The 14,187-nt window shown below is 50.7% G+C and overlaps 1 protein-coding gene across 12 annotated transcripts in view; it reads right to left on the bottom strand.

The window, feature by feature from the left end:
* Positions 1–2,317: 2,317 nt before the first annotated feature.
* The window catches only part of KDM2B (lysine demethylase 2B), a 153,173-nt gene continuing 141,303 nt past the window's right edge, over positions 2,318–14,187 (bottom strand). For 10 of the 12 annotated variants that reach the window (XM_053901993.1, XM_053901989.1, XM_053901986.1 and 7 more), the window contains 9 exons: positions 13,983–14,069; positions 13,550–13,810; positions 13,232–13,345; positions 12,529–12,567; positions 11,738–12,417; positions 10,868–11,031; positions 10,620–10,781; positions 9,724–9,942; positions 2,318–3,030 (listed from right to left, as the gene is read on the bottom strand). In XM_053901993.1, coding sequence (XP_053757968.1) covers positions 2,849–3,030; positions 9,724–9,942; positions 10,620–10,781; positions 10,868–11,031; positions 11,738–12,417; positions 12,529–12,567; positions 13,232–13,345; positions 13,550–13,810; positions 13,983–14,069 — 1,908 coding nt within the window. In that variant the 3' untranslated portion in view covers positions 2,318–2,848. The remainder of the gene's footprint in view (positions 3,031–9,723; positions 9,943–10,619; positions 10,782–10,867; positions 11,032–11,737; positions 12,418–12,528; positions 12,568–13,231; positions 13,346–13,549; positions 13,811–13,982; positions 14,070–14,187) is intronic. The other 2 variants (XM_053901987.1, XM_053901992.1) reach the window with 1 other exon arrangement.

The following is a 14,187-nucleotide window of genomic DNA, read 5'->3' as shown; positions in this document are numbered from 1 at the left end:
ATGGGGCTCTGTGCTGACAGCCTGGAGCCTGTTTCAGATTCTGTGTCTTCCTCTCTCTGCCCGCCCCCCCCCCCCCCCCCAACAAAAATAAATTTTTTAAAAAAAATAAAAGGTAATGTGAAGTAATCTTGGTTTAGTGAATAGCCAACAGAAATAGTCTAGCAAGCTTGACAACTGAAATAACCACACCTTGTTAGGTACAGACTTGTTAGGCAGAGGGTAAATATTTCTCTCTGCAATGTCCATTTTCTAGCTGGCATGTGCTGCCTCTAATTTTTTTGAACAGGTAATGTATGCATAAAAGTCTGAAGGTCTACAGAATACAAGGATGTCTCTTTGCCCCTATCCTCACAATACGGAAGGAGAACATTCGATGCTTTGGACGTGCCACGGTATTATCCTTTGTAAACCTCAGGTTCCCTGGAAGGAGGGGAGATAGAGCCTATTTTCTAGGATAGGAAGCTGTGACCTAATCCACAAAGCACTGCCTCTGGCTTATGGTCCTGTCCGCTTCATCCGTTATGGTCTATGGATTCAGAGCAGCAATTTACAAGCATTTAACTCAGGCTGGCCTCATCTAAAGCTCATTTTTAAAAATAACAGGTCTGTAGAGAAACTGTCCTGGGCTATAACCTTAACCAGTTCCATACACTTGGGAGAGCCCCTGAGCGACCATCACAGGACTGTAGTCTGCCTCAAGCCTACGGAGACTGCTGTCTTGGTTCTGAGGTGTCCCTATGGTAGCCGTGGCTCCCCAGCACCGGCAGCCCCCTCCTCCTCTCGGCAGGCCTGCATCCTCCCAGAAACATAGGAGAAACAGGGCCCTCTAACCCCAGGGACTGTTCACCTGGAGAACACTGTTACCCTTAAAGCAATTCCCAAGGAAGAAGATGCCTTCACTGGACATCAGGGTAACACGTATTCGGAAGTTCAGAGAACTCGGCTCCAAGAAAATGGAAACTTGGCCTCCTGTGCGGGTGTTCCGTGATGAATGAACAGGCTTGCAAAGGTAAGCCACGTTTTTATAAATAAATTGTAGTGTTAAGCTAATCTTACCTCTGTAAAGTGCATCTCCTGAGTTAAATTCTGGGGTACACCAGTTTGAGTCAAAGGATCTCTAGGTTTTAACTAACAGAAGGCAGGAGACGAGATGGGATCTAAAACCATTTTGCTGTGGCCAAAAAAAAAAAAAAAAAAAAGTAAGGGGAGCAATAAACTACCGAGGAAGGAAGTTGGGTTATTTTCTCCATTTTCAGATTCACTAGAGCATTTTTCTATGGAAGTATGAACTTGCAGGGCCCTGTTTAAAAAAAAAAATTTTTTTTCTATGATCTAAAATTACTTCCTACTGGTTTCTGTGTCTGCTAGCTGGGATAGTCACCTCCTATCCTTGTGCCTTCAGCCACTGAGCAGTGTGTGGCCTCCATGAGCTGCCTCTAGGGAGAGGCTGAGGAGGTGGATGTCCCCCGCCTGCTCCCCTGCGGCCACGGAAGGGGTCAGCGCCACCCCAACAGGTAAGCCGCCTCGCCCCTATGGCAGTTTGTACCGAATTCCTCCCCCTGCCTTCAGGAGTCCTAAACCAGTTCTCTCTGAAGCCAGGAAAAACATGGACCAGGGGGCCACAGCTTTTCTCTGGGGAATACGAAATTACAGCTTGTGTTATGCCAATGTCGAGACTACTGCCTCTGGATCTTTTAATCGAATTTCTAGTCCACTCCTAGAACAGAAACTCTCAAAGTCCAAGGGTGCTTTTTTTGTACAATTGTTTATACAAATTCAACAAAGGTAAAACCGCTTTGGGGCAGGTCTAGGAAAACAACACCTTACAAGAATGGCACTTATGGAGGCATAACTTTACAACTAGGAAATAGCCATGTTATAAACCTTGAACGAGAACTCAACTCACCTCAAAGGAGAGAAAAAAGGAAAAGAAAGGCTATGTTGGATCATTTATTCTACTTGACTCACTGTATAAATTAATCTGTGTAGGTACAACAGCTCATGCGCTGGCCGCAAAACCCTCCTGAGTGCAAAGGCTGAAGTCTGAATTTTAAAATTTTGAGAAATAGGTGAATTCTGTACAGAGTGTCTTACTTCGACTAGAATTAACATAGATCCACATGCTTAGGTAATTCTTGACGTCCAAAGCGGGCTAAACATGCTTTTAACGGGAAGGTCTTGGCCTGCTCTGCCAGATCTGGGCACGTGTGTAGATGGGGCATCTGTGTTGATGAAGTACAGGTCAAGTTCTCGCCTACCTCAGGGAAACCAGGAAAGTTGGCAATCTTCAAACAATAAAAACACAGGTATGCATTCAAACCTTGCATAAATAACTTTTAAACAATTTGTACAAAAATAGTTCTGCATAATGTAAGATGTAACAAAACCAACCAAACAAAATGTCAAGATGGCAGCAGAGGCGGTGTGTGGCCCACTGTATGTCGACACCAGCCCCGGGGTTGCGAGGACTGAGGCGTCCAAGACAAAACACCACCACCAGCAAAAACTCCTAAGCTCGCTCTTCAGCAAGAGATTTCTCCAGAGTCCATCCTCCTCTGGCGGGAATGTCTTCTTGGTAAAGGCCGCCTTAGAAATGGTCCAGAAAGCAGTGCGGCTAGAATTCAGACCAAAGGAAAGGGTCCGGCTCATTCAGCCCCAGAACAGGCGGCAGAACAGCTTCTCCCTCGGCAAGACTTGCAGATGGAACGTTCTGTGGTCTGTTGTCCAAGTTCCAAATTGAAAATCAAAGCCCTCCTTTTTTTTTTTTTTTTTTTTTTTTAAAGTCTTTTCCCTCCTCGGCCGTGTCCCCTCTCCCCACCCATCCCTTATTTACATACTTGTCCTCGGACTAACTCAGTTTCTGTAGGAGTTTTTCTTCCACTTGCCCAAACTGGACACTCACAGACATTTCAGCTATGAACTGCTCACAGCCCTCCTTGGTGACCTGCTTGCAGTACCTCAGGTCAATATGACAGATATTTCCACAGCGTTTGAAGAAGGACAGGCACTGGTCAGTCACCTTATTGCAGTCTGCAAAGAAGAGGGGACACGTGAGGTGGAGGAATCGCAGAGGCCCAGAGCCCCCCGCCACCACCCCCCTCAGCGATGAAGAAACGGGACAGGGCCCGTAAGCATATTGCAGCCCCTCGTGCCCTGGGGAAAACTGCACTTGCTTGAAAGCTCTCTCTAAATGGGGAAAGGTTCCATCTACCAAATTGTAAAGGTTAGTATAGGCCTGAAAAGCGTTCAGACTGTTTCAAGTGGAATCACTTAGAATCTTACCATTGCTTCTTTACATGTATATGTTCTCACATAAATAGGTCCCCTGTCTATGTTGTTTAATAAAGATAGGGCCACACTATATATCAAACAGCTTGCCTTGCCCATCTACTGTTGAAAAACACATCCCCGTCTCCATTACTGTGCGCTTATCTGCTTATTCCCTTCAGATACGTTCTGGACCATCTCTGTGGTCGTCTGAGGATCCTTTTCCCTCGCGTGGGCACCAGTGCTTTGAAGCGAGGTACAGCATGCTTGGGAGCCCCCTTACTAAGTGCAGAAAACCCCAAGGTGCTACAAGGGCTGACGAGATGCTGTCTACAGTGAGCAAACCAGAATTCAGAATCCGTCACCACCCCCTCCCCTATAGACACACTTCTCTACCCCATATTCTATTGATTGGTACGTTGCTTTTATCACCCTCTTTTGTGTGAGAACTGAATCCACAGTTCTCTGGCTTCGAAGACAGTGAGCATCCAACTGAGGCTCAGAGATCCCCCCCCTCTGGCCTGATGATTTCCTTCATCTGAGTGGCCTTCATCTCGAGGCCTGTCATCACTAGTTCTGCATTTGCATTTTTCCGTTAAGTAGGAATGAAAACAGTAAAGGCAAACTACAAATACAATCGGGAGCCCTGTGCTAGCGCTGTGGTACTGAAGTCCCAGGTTTAGAGGTGGCATAAAGAAGTAAAAAAGTTCAGCCAAGTTGCAGGACACAAAATCAACACACAAAAATCAGTTGCATTTTTATACACTAGCAATGAACAATCTGAAAGAAAATGATCAATTCCATTTACAATAGCATCAAACAGAGTAAAACAGAGTTAAATACTTAGGAATAAAGGTAACCAAGGAAGTGAAAGACTTGTACACTGAATACTTAAGAACACTGCTATAAGAAATTAAAGATATAAATGGAGAGATTTCCCTGGCTCATGGGAAGACTTAATATTGTTAAAATGGCCACACAACTCAAAGCAATCTACAGATTCAATGAAGTTGCTATAAAATACCAACAGTGTTTTCTGCAAAAATAGAAAAATCATCCTAAAATTAATGCAGAAGTATAAGAGATCCTAAATAGAAAAATCATCCTAAAATTAATGCAGAAGTATAAGAGATCCTGAATTGCCAAAGTAGTCTGAACACAAAATTGGAGGACTCACACTTCTGGATTTCAAAACTTACTACAAAGCCACAGAATAGTGTTAATGCATTAAGGACGACATACAGACTAACCACAGACTATAACTGACAGCCTAGAATTTAAACCCTTGAATGTTCAAATGATTTTTGACAAGGTGCTACAACCACTTAGAGGGAAAAAGACAAAATTTTCCAACAAATGCTGCTGGGAAAATTAGATATCCATATGCAAACAAATGAAGCTGAACCCTCTACCTCACACCATACACAAATTTAACTCAAAATTCTTTAGATCTAAATATAGGGGCTGAAACTACAAAACTCTTAGAAAGAAATAGGAAAGCAATGGTTTCTTAAAGATGACACCAAAAGCACAAAGTTAAAAACATTTGTGCAAAGGACATTATCAAGACGGTGAAAAGACACGCAGAATGGGTGAAAATATTTGCAAATCATGGATCCTGGTAAGGGATTACTCCTACCCAGAATATATGAAGAACTCCTACAATTCAACAACAAAAAAATCCACAAACACCTGATTAAAAAACAGGAAAAGGACATGAATAGACATTTCCCAAAGATGATACACCATCAACAAAAAGATGCTCAACACCACTAATCATGAGGAAAATGCTAACTCCCCAAGACAAAACTACGTTGAGGGGCACCTGGCTGGCTCAGTTGGTAGAGCATGTGACTGTTGATCTTGGGGTTGTGAGTTTGAGCCCAATGTTGGGTGTAGAGATTACTTTTAAAAAAAAAAGGTATTTCAAAACTACATTGAGATATCACTTCATACCACTAGAATGGCTATAAAAAATAAAGTTTAGCAAAGATGTGGAGAAAAATGGGACCTTTGTGTCCTATTACATTAGGAATGTAAAATTGTGCAGCTGCTACAGAAAACAATATGGTGGTTCCTCAAAAATTAAACCTAGAATTACCATGTGATTCTGCTAGGCCATGTCTGGGTATACACCAAAAAGGACTGCAAGCAGGGACTCGAACAAATATTTGTACATCCATGTTCCCAGCAGCATTATTCATAACAGCCAAAAGGTGGAAGCCACCCAACTGTCCAGATGGACAAATAAATAAAACTGAGTCTATACATACAATGGAATACTATTCGACTTTAAAAAGGCAGGAAATTCTGACACCTGATATAACACGGATGAACCTTGAGGACATTATGCTAATTAAAACAAGCCAGTCACACACAAAAAAACACTGTTATATAATTCCACTTACATAAGGTCCCTAAAAAAGTCAAGTTCACAGAGACGGCATGGAGATTGTCAGGGGCTGGGGGAAAGAGGAATGGGGAGTTAGTTTGTGGATATAGAGTTTCTGATGGGGTGAAGAGAAATTTCTGGAGAGGGGTGGGGGGGGGCAGTTTGCACACAATGTAAATGAACTTCTATGCTAGTGAACTGTATACTTAAACAGTAAATTTTATGTATTTTACCATAATTTTTTTTCTTTAATTCTGTAAGTTGGAGAAGAGATAACATAGATTTGAGAAAGCTTAACCTAAATAGGCTGAAGGGAAAGCAGAGAAGCAGATTCATTCTGTAAAACACCCCCAAAGGTTCAGGTAGGAGAAAGAACAGGTACACTTGAGGGGCACCTGGGTGGCTCAGTCGGCTGGGCGGCTGACTTCAGCTCAGGTCAAATCTCGCGGTCTGTGGGTTCGAGCCCCATGTCAGGCTCTGGGCTGACGGCTCGGAGCCTGGAGCCTGCTTCGGATTCTGTGTCTCCCTCTCTCTCTGCCCCTCCCCCCAGCTCATGCTCTGTCTCTGTCTCTCAAAAATAAATAAAATGTAAAGCAAACAAACAAACAAAAAACAGGCACACTGCAAGTGGAGCTAATGAAGGGGCTAGATTGGTGGCTGTTTGATTCCCTCCCTAGATGTTGATATAAGAGAGAGAAAGTCTCTGGTCTGAGCACCAGGCTGGGGCACCCATTCAAAATCAGGGTCTAGGGGGGAAACTTACCTGCTGTTGACATCCCCGGCTTCCTTCCCCTGCCAGGCCCCAGCACACTGGGCAGTCTGGCTTGTACCCTCCAGTTGGGAGGTCAAAGAGAATCCTTTTGGCAACCCTGACCAGCTCAAGAGAAACATCTCCAAGATCTCACGTCTTGGTTTCCCCAAAGAAACCACCTATACTGACCACACAATGACTGACTGCTCCAACGTGTGTCGCCAGCCTCTGATCACCTTAGTGTGGACAACCCCGTGTTGACACTAAATCCAAGGAAGATCTCTTATGAGGGCCACTGACTATGTTTGAAGGAAACCATGTAAGCCTGGAGAAGAAAATAAAGCTGTCAATATCCTCAGGCTACTCTACCGAGGTTCAGAGAAGGGGAGCACCTGGCTGGCCTAGTCGGTGGGGGTTGTGAGTTTGACCCCCGCGTTGGGTGTAGAGAGTACTTAAAAATAAAGTCTTAAAAAAAAAAAAAAAAGCTCAGATAACAGAAAGGGGAGAGGATAGTAGGATGGTGGGGGGGGGGGGGGGGGGGGGAGTTCAGAGAGTAAGATACAGCAGTAATATTAAAAAATATCAGTTGAGGGGTGGCTCAGTCAGTTAAGTATCTGACTTCAGCTCAGGTCATGATCTCGCAGTTCTTGAGTTCGAGCCCTGCATAAGGCTCTGTGCTGACAGCTCGGAGCCTGGAACCTGCTTTGGATTCTGTGTCTCCCTCTCTGCCCCACCTGCTCTGCCTCTGCTGCTTGTGTGCTGTCTCTAAAAAATACACGTTAAAAAAACTTATTAAAATTATCAGTTGAACCATATGAAACTGCCCATGTTTTCACTGTGTTTGACCTACATAAACAACAGTAAAAAACTCGGTATATGAATTGTGTGATAAAGTAGAAACTCTCAGAAAAATGAGAAGACCTACAGGTGGAAAATAGAAGAAAAGGAAATTGAGAAATAATTCAATGAAGTTTCCTAGAACTGAAGGGCATTTGTTTCTAGGTTGAAAAATCGAAAGGGCTCATGAGTGTGGTGGATGAAAACAGATTCAAAGCAAGACTCAACGATTACAGAAAACTAGAAACAAACTAAAACTTCCGATTAGAGAAAATATTCACTGAAGGAAGAAGAATCAAATGGTTTTGGATTTGGACTCTGAATGCAGAGAAGGAAGCGCCCACTTTCTGAAACATCACAGTTGCCAGATCCAGCTATCAGTTCAATGTGAGGGATAATAAAACCATTTTCAGACGTACCAAGTCTAGATGTCCTCCGCGAAATCAGAGAGACAAGAAGAAACATGGGGTCAAGGAAAATAGGGACCCTACACAAGACAGAGACCAAGAAAATTTCTAGGCTGGCAGCTGGGCAGCAGGTAGAAGTCTAGGAGGAGAAAACAGACAGGAAGGGAGTCCAGGAGAAAGGGCTCCCGCCAAACACTGGTCAGGGCCCGGGGTGCCTGGGGAGCTCAGCCAGTTAAGTGACTTTGGCTCCGGTCATGATCTCGAGGTTCCTGAGTTCGAGCCCCACGAGTCAGCACAGAGCCTGCTTTGGGTCCTCTACCTTTCTCTCCCTACCCCTCCCCTGCCCGCACGCTGTCTCAAAAATAGACATTAAAAAACAAAAACCAAAAAACCCACAACTGGTTGGGGCCACAGAGAGGAGTTTGTGTGTGAGGGAAGAACGGTATTCAGGTCTGTTGTAGGGTCTGCTTAGAGACTAAGCAAACAAAAAAAGAGGCAATTAACTCTAGGAAAAAGAAAATTTATACAAGGGAAATGTACTCATAATGCACTATTTAGTTCAACAGTGGACGACACTTATGCGGCCACAGAAAGAGACTTAACCACGAATCGGAAAGATAAGGGGAGAGACGATGTAAGAGCAGCAATCCTGTGTTCTACACAGCAAGCCAGTAAGTACAGAATGCCTGAATGGAAAAAAAAATCAAGGTGTGCAAGTACAGAGACAGACACTGGGAGAAAGAATTTAAGGTGGTTGTCTGGCCGGGGGGGGGGGGGGCGGTGAGCACCCAAATAAGTAATCTAGAGGAACGTGCAGCCTAATAATGAAAGCTAGACAACTGTGACTTGACTTTGTCTCTAGACCATATGCTTCACGTTCATAGGTCCTGAAACAGGTCAACTGTCCTCTTTGTTGTGCCAGACTTTTTACCATTAACTAGTTATCCTGATGGCAAAGGAAAACTTTTTAAAAAAGCAATGAACCTAAAAGAGACTGGGTCTCAAGGTCTGCCTTCCCGCCCGGCATGGCTCTGAACAGGAACTCGAGACACCTCCATGTACCGAGGCCAAGGGGTGAGCTTCGTGGAAAAACACAAAGCGCGTTTGCACACGACGGCACTGCAGGGGAATCTCCGCTCCACACGCAGGGTAACCGACAGTAAACAGAGTCGCTGTAACACCGAGGCGCCCCCAGGCCCTCGTCCGCAGGACAGCCCCGGCATCCGTGTAAGACCTCGAGTGGAGCCTGGAGTCGGGATGGTCAGCCCCGCCTGGCTCTCTCCTCTCTGCCAACACCGGGGCGGGACGGCCCTTGCCGCGACTCCCCGAGGAGGAGCAGGGATGGCTTCCTCGGTACAGAATTCTCTCGTACCACCAACTTCCCCATTCCCCCTCAAACGTGGCACAGCCGACAGGAAGCTGTTGAGCTACTAAGCGTGAGGTGAAGGTGCTAATTTCTGGAGAAAAAAGCACTTTTTGAGGGTTTGTGTAAATCTTACGTCCACAGCCCGACCCGTTACTGTCAGTCACCCCCAGGGCCTGAAAACCCGACTCCGGCCCCACGGGCGAGTAGAGGGAGCGCGGACTCTGCAGACACAGGACCGCAGCGACACCAGCCGTACGGCTTCCTTCTCTCCGACGGGCCCCTTGCTAGCAGGGTCACATAAGCGAGGACAACCCCAGCAGACGCTGAGCTACCTCAGGGATCAAGGCCTGCCTGGCCTCACAGCCCGCGGCTCCCCTGCTCTCTCCCCGCTGCGGGAGCCGGCTTGTATGCGCCACCGGGGAGCAGTTCCTCCGGCCCGTATCGTGGGTCAGGAACCACTGGCGCGTGCTCTCGCTGCCACCAGCGCTAATCTTTTGGCAGCAATTATTACCAATCCAGTGATAACTCCTGTGTTCACGGTTTCTCCACCAGCCCAGGCTGTCTGTCTTGTTTTCAGGTATGTCCCAGCCCTGACCCTGTGACCCTGTAACAGCAGGCACACAGCGGATTTCCCCACAAAGGTGGAATTCCCAGCCTGTCCCCCAGGGTCCCAGGCAGAGCCTGCTGGGTGCCTCTGACTGACCTGATAGGTTGATTTCGGTTAAGGAGTCTCGGGTGGTGGTGCCCACAGCGGTGAGCAGGTTGATGGACTGGTCAGTAACGTGGTTACAGTAACTGAGGTGGAGCTTGGACAGCAGGGGCATGTGGCGTATGATGAGCCGCAGGGAGGCATCTGTGATGTCCAGGCCTGCTAGACGCAGCTCCACAATGTTCCGGAGCTTGCTCCGATTGTCCATCTGACCTGAGGGGGCAGGAAGGAGAGAGGCAGCATGTCAACCTGACCGGGGAGATGGGGTCACAATGACCTAACACTCTAGAGGGCCTACTGGCCACACGTCACACTTCAGTTTCACTTAGCCATTGAGTGTTTCCCCAAACTGGTTCCCACGTTTAAAAATATAAGGGTTCCACATCAACTCTCCCACTTCTGGATTCCTGAAAAATCAGAACGTCTAGAAACACAGCCCACATTCTACCCAGCAGTCCTCAGCCAACTAGAGCAGAGACTGCACAGCATCTCTGATCACCAGGGTTTCCTCATTTGAGCTACAGGCAGGGAGCAATGACCCTCACAACCCAAGCCAGGAAGGTTCCATCTTGTGAGCTCATCTCCAACTACACTGACCCCCGTGCCCACGGAAGCTTGAAGCCAACGAAGGACAAATTAACAGAGAAGTAGTCAGACGCATGCAAAGCCCCCACAGTGAAGTCCTGGGTGCGCAAAGAAGCCTCTGCTCTCAGTGGTCCCTTCCCTGCCTGAAGCTGAGTGAGAACATAACAGCATCCTCCAGAAAGGGCTGGGACCAGAGAAGGCTTGAGAACCCATGCACCGGGTGGGGCCTGTAGTGAAAACCAGATCCGACGGCAGAGCCTGGTCAGACTGCCTCCGCCTCGACCCCCTTGGGCCCGGCCACTCACCTGGCCTGTTATCTGTGGGCGGGGACAGGAGATCCCGCATCTGGGCATCCTTTAGTCCTTCCACCCACTGGACATCCAGGGTCCGGAGCAAAGGACAGCTGGAGCTACAGAGAGCTGAGACGGCGATCCACGAGCAGCCCGACAGCACCAAGTCTCGGAGCCCTGGGGGACAGGGGAGGGCTGGCAGGTCAGGCGATGCACCCCAGCCCCCACCACTGCACCTCCAGGGTCCCTGGCCCAGTGCTCACCAGGCAACCGGTTGATGAGCCAGCTCAGCTGTTTCTTGGAGATATTGGTCCAGCTGAGGTCCAGGGAGACAGGCTGCCGCCGGATGATGCCACTCAGCATCAGGGGCGTGATGGACTTGCAGTGGTTCAGATCGATGCGGGTCCATAACCGCTTATCGCAGCACCTGGGGGCCAGGTCCAGCAGAGGGGGTGTCATCAGACTTGAAGCCGGCCCCCTGCACTGCCGTGGCAGCTCACCCCACTGCCACGTTCGGAGGAGGGGGAGCTCCTTAACTCCGCCCTCTGGATCCTTCTCCGTTTCACTCCTGTCCTGCCCACACCTGGGCACCTTTCCTCTGATGGCCCCAGGCCCCCATGGAAGGTGCCAGTACCTGCTCTTCGTTAAGTATTTACCGGGGCCTCTACCACACCCCCTACACACCACTTCTCACAAGAACGCTCCAGGCAGACGCCGTATCGTGCCCTTTTACAGATAAAGGTAAGTCACCTGGCAAAGGCCAGAGAGCTAGGAAACATCGAAGCTGAAATTAAGATCAGTAACTGGAACACTTGCTTTTAACCTGGACTACCTCCTTAAGGACAAGGACTCCACCTGGTCCCCAGTTCATCTTCCAAGGGCCGAATCAAGCAATCAAATAGGGTTCACCTCTTCTGACAAGACCAGCGTGACCAGATTGCTGTAGCCACCTGGAACTCTTTGAGAAGAATAATTAAGCTGGACTGAGCTTAGAAGGAAGGAAAGACGACCATGAGTGACTTGTGGAGACACATACCACGCATGTGCCATTCCTGGTCTAGTCTAAGCCTTAGCCTGGAGCCCAACACGGCGCCGGTCCCTGGCCGCCTCCCCGTCCAAGCTCAGCCCCTCACCAGCGGTTCCAGGTCCTGCAGACCCGCATGCAGACACACAAGTCTTGGTGGCTGAGGTAGCTGAAGACGGCCATCCACACCTCCCTGTGCATGACGTGGGCCGCCCCATCGTCCAGGGGCAGTGAGTCAGGCGGGGGGCTGATGGGGGGCGGCCGGATCACATGTCGCTCCATCTGGATGCACTTGGGCGGGGACACAGAGGGAGGGGGCCGGGAGATGACACGGGGGGGGCTCCGCAGGCCGGGCCCCAGCTGGTGCCGCAACTCCCGGGGGGGGCCGGTGAGCCCCTTGCTGAAACGGTGGGGGCGCTCGCAGAGGCCCAGGGGCCGCTTGGGCTCCTCGCTCTCGCTCTCGGGCTCTGACTTGATGGGCTGGTGGTTCTCGTTGGCCAGGCTGTTCTCGGTCTTCTGGATCTCTTGGTTCAGCTCCTTGCTCAGCTCCTTGCTCAGCTCCTTGGTGGGAAGCCGCCTTTTCCGGCGCATCTTCACCTTCTTCTTCTCCTCGGGGCCCTCTGCCCCCTCGGTGCTGGGCCCGGCGGTAGGGGAGCTCGAACGGGAGTGGTCGCTTTCCCGGGCGGTGGGGGGCGCCTCGGGCAGGTCATCCTCTGGCTCCTGCTTGAAGCGCCGGAGAGGCTTGTTGGCAAGGGCCATCCGGTCCTCGGCGTTCTTCCAGGACCGCCGCTGAGGGAGGAGGGGGAGCGAGGGCAGCTCAGCCCCTCAGCTCGGGGCTGCCTCCCCACCCTCCCACAGGGACCCAATGACCCAGGAGCAGGCGTGGGGGGGAGACGGTACCTTTTTCCTGAAAAGCTTATCTTCTTTGCCAGGTTTTAGCTGTCACAGGAAAGAAAGCATGCAGAGCTTGCTCCCAGGGTTCGTGGGATTCGGTCCCCTCTACACTCTGCCCCACCACAAGTCCACAGTCTCTGGAGTAGGGGCTGGAGGGCCACCTTTCCCACAAATCCCATCTCCTCCACTGAGGCTGAAACACGGTGGGCCCTGCCTGCTGCTTTTAGACGTTGGAAGGGGAGAAGTGTGGTCCAACTGTTCCCACCCAACTGACCTCCCACCCTCGGCCAGACCCTGAGGTGTGCACTCGCCCACCGAGGTTGGACTTGGCTCTGGGAGCCGGTCCTGGAGGCGGGGCCTGCAGGGTTCCCAGCGGAGCCTTAATGGCTGGAGCTGGGAAACGACAACCAGGCGCCACCTCGTGGCCGAAGCGGGAAGAGCCGCTGGGCGAAGCGCGGCTGCCAGGATCCTCCGAGGTTTCCAGATCCACAGGGCTTCCCCGCGGCAGCTTCAGCTTCTCAGGCCCCACGCCAGAACCACCAGCCAGTGATCCGGGACTGGGGCCCGGGAAGCTGCGGCGCACAGATGCCTCGGAGCGGCTGCGGCAATGGGCTGGAAGACCGCAGGGGCGGGGAGGGGGGGGGGGCGGGGGCGGCCCGGGGCTCAGAAGTCCCCAGGGCCTCAGGAGGGCGGGGCGACGTGGGAGCACCTGCTGCTGGAAGTAAGTGAGACTGGATCTCCACCAGGGGTTGAGGCTGCTGCCTAGAGGGGGCCTCGGCGAGAGGTGAGAGGAGGAACCGGGGGACGTTTGAAGCGTCGAGGCCTAAAGGGGTGGGAAGAGGAGTGACTCGCTGGTTTTCCCCTCCTTTCTTTTGGGCCGGGCTCTCGGGACTTATGTGACCTGCTCAGGGCAGCCAGAGGCCAGGATCCCGAGTTCTCCCCGCTGCCCGTCCCCGCCCCCGCCTGTGCGCCCTGCACCCGGGACCGGCCAGGCCACCCCTCGCTGCCCGCTCCTCCCGCTCCGTACTCGCTTGCGTCCACTCAGCTCTTGGGGCTTCTCGTATTTCCGCTTCCTCCTCAGGTGTACGTCGTCTGACTTTCGGCGCAGGATGCCATCCGGGGGCACCTTCTTGGGGTGCTCATCTGACCTGCGCCGAGGCGCCTCCTCGCACTCACTCCTCCGCTTGGCAGGCTCCTGCCCTTCCTTGTTGTCCCGGTTCATCTTCTGCTCCTTGAGCAGGGAGCCGGGCAGGTTGGAGGCATACTTAAAGCCAGGGCCACGCTTTTGCTTGTAGGCCAAAAAGAGAGAAGGAACAAACAAACTGTATATCTTTGGACTTGCCCCCCTCCAGGAACCCGCGGCACCCCGCTGGCCCACAGCGCACCGACAGGCGGCATCTGACAAGGCCAAGGTCTGCCCCTCCCGGGCTGACCCCTGGGACTTGGAGCCCGGCACTCACTTTCCCGGTCTTGCCGGCGTGGTTACACTTTGGACACTCCCAGCAGTTTGGAAGCTCATCGTTGACCACGCCCTCTGACTCCTTAATCTGCGAAGGGCACACGCCAGTCAGCAAGCAGGGAGGGGGCAGAAGATGCCACACCTGCCAGGAACACCAACAGCCCCCTCCCAGATGTCACTTCTATCCCATCCTTGACCAAGGCAAA

This window comes from Panthera pardus, unplaced genomic scaffold (assembly GCF_024362965.1).
Source record: "Panthera pardus isolate Hobbes unplaced genomic scaffold, ASM2436296v1 HiC_scaffold_15, whole genome shotgun sequence".
In the NCBI taxonomy this organism is placed as follows: domain Eukaryota; kingdom Metazoa; phylum Chordata; class Mammalia; order Carnivora; family Felidae; genus Panthera; species Panthera pardus.
This window is presented reverse-complemented; position numbering and strand designations above follow the sequence as displayed.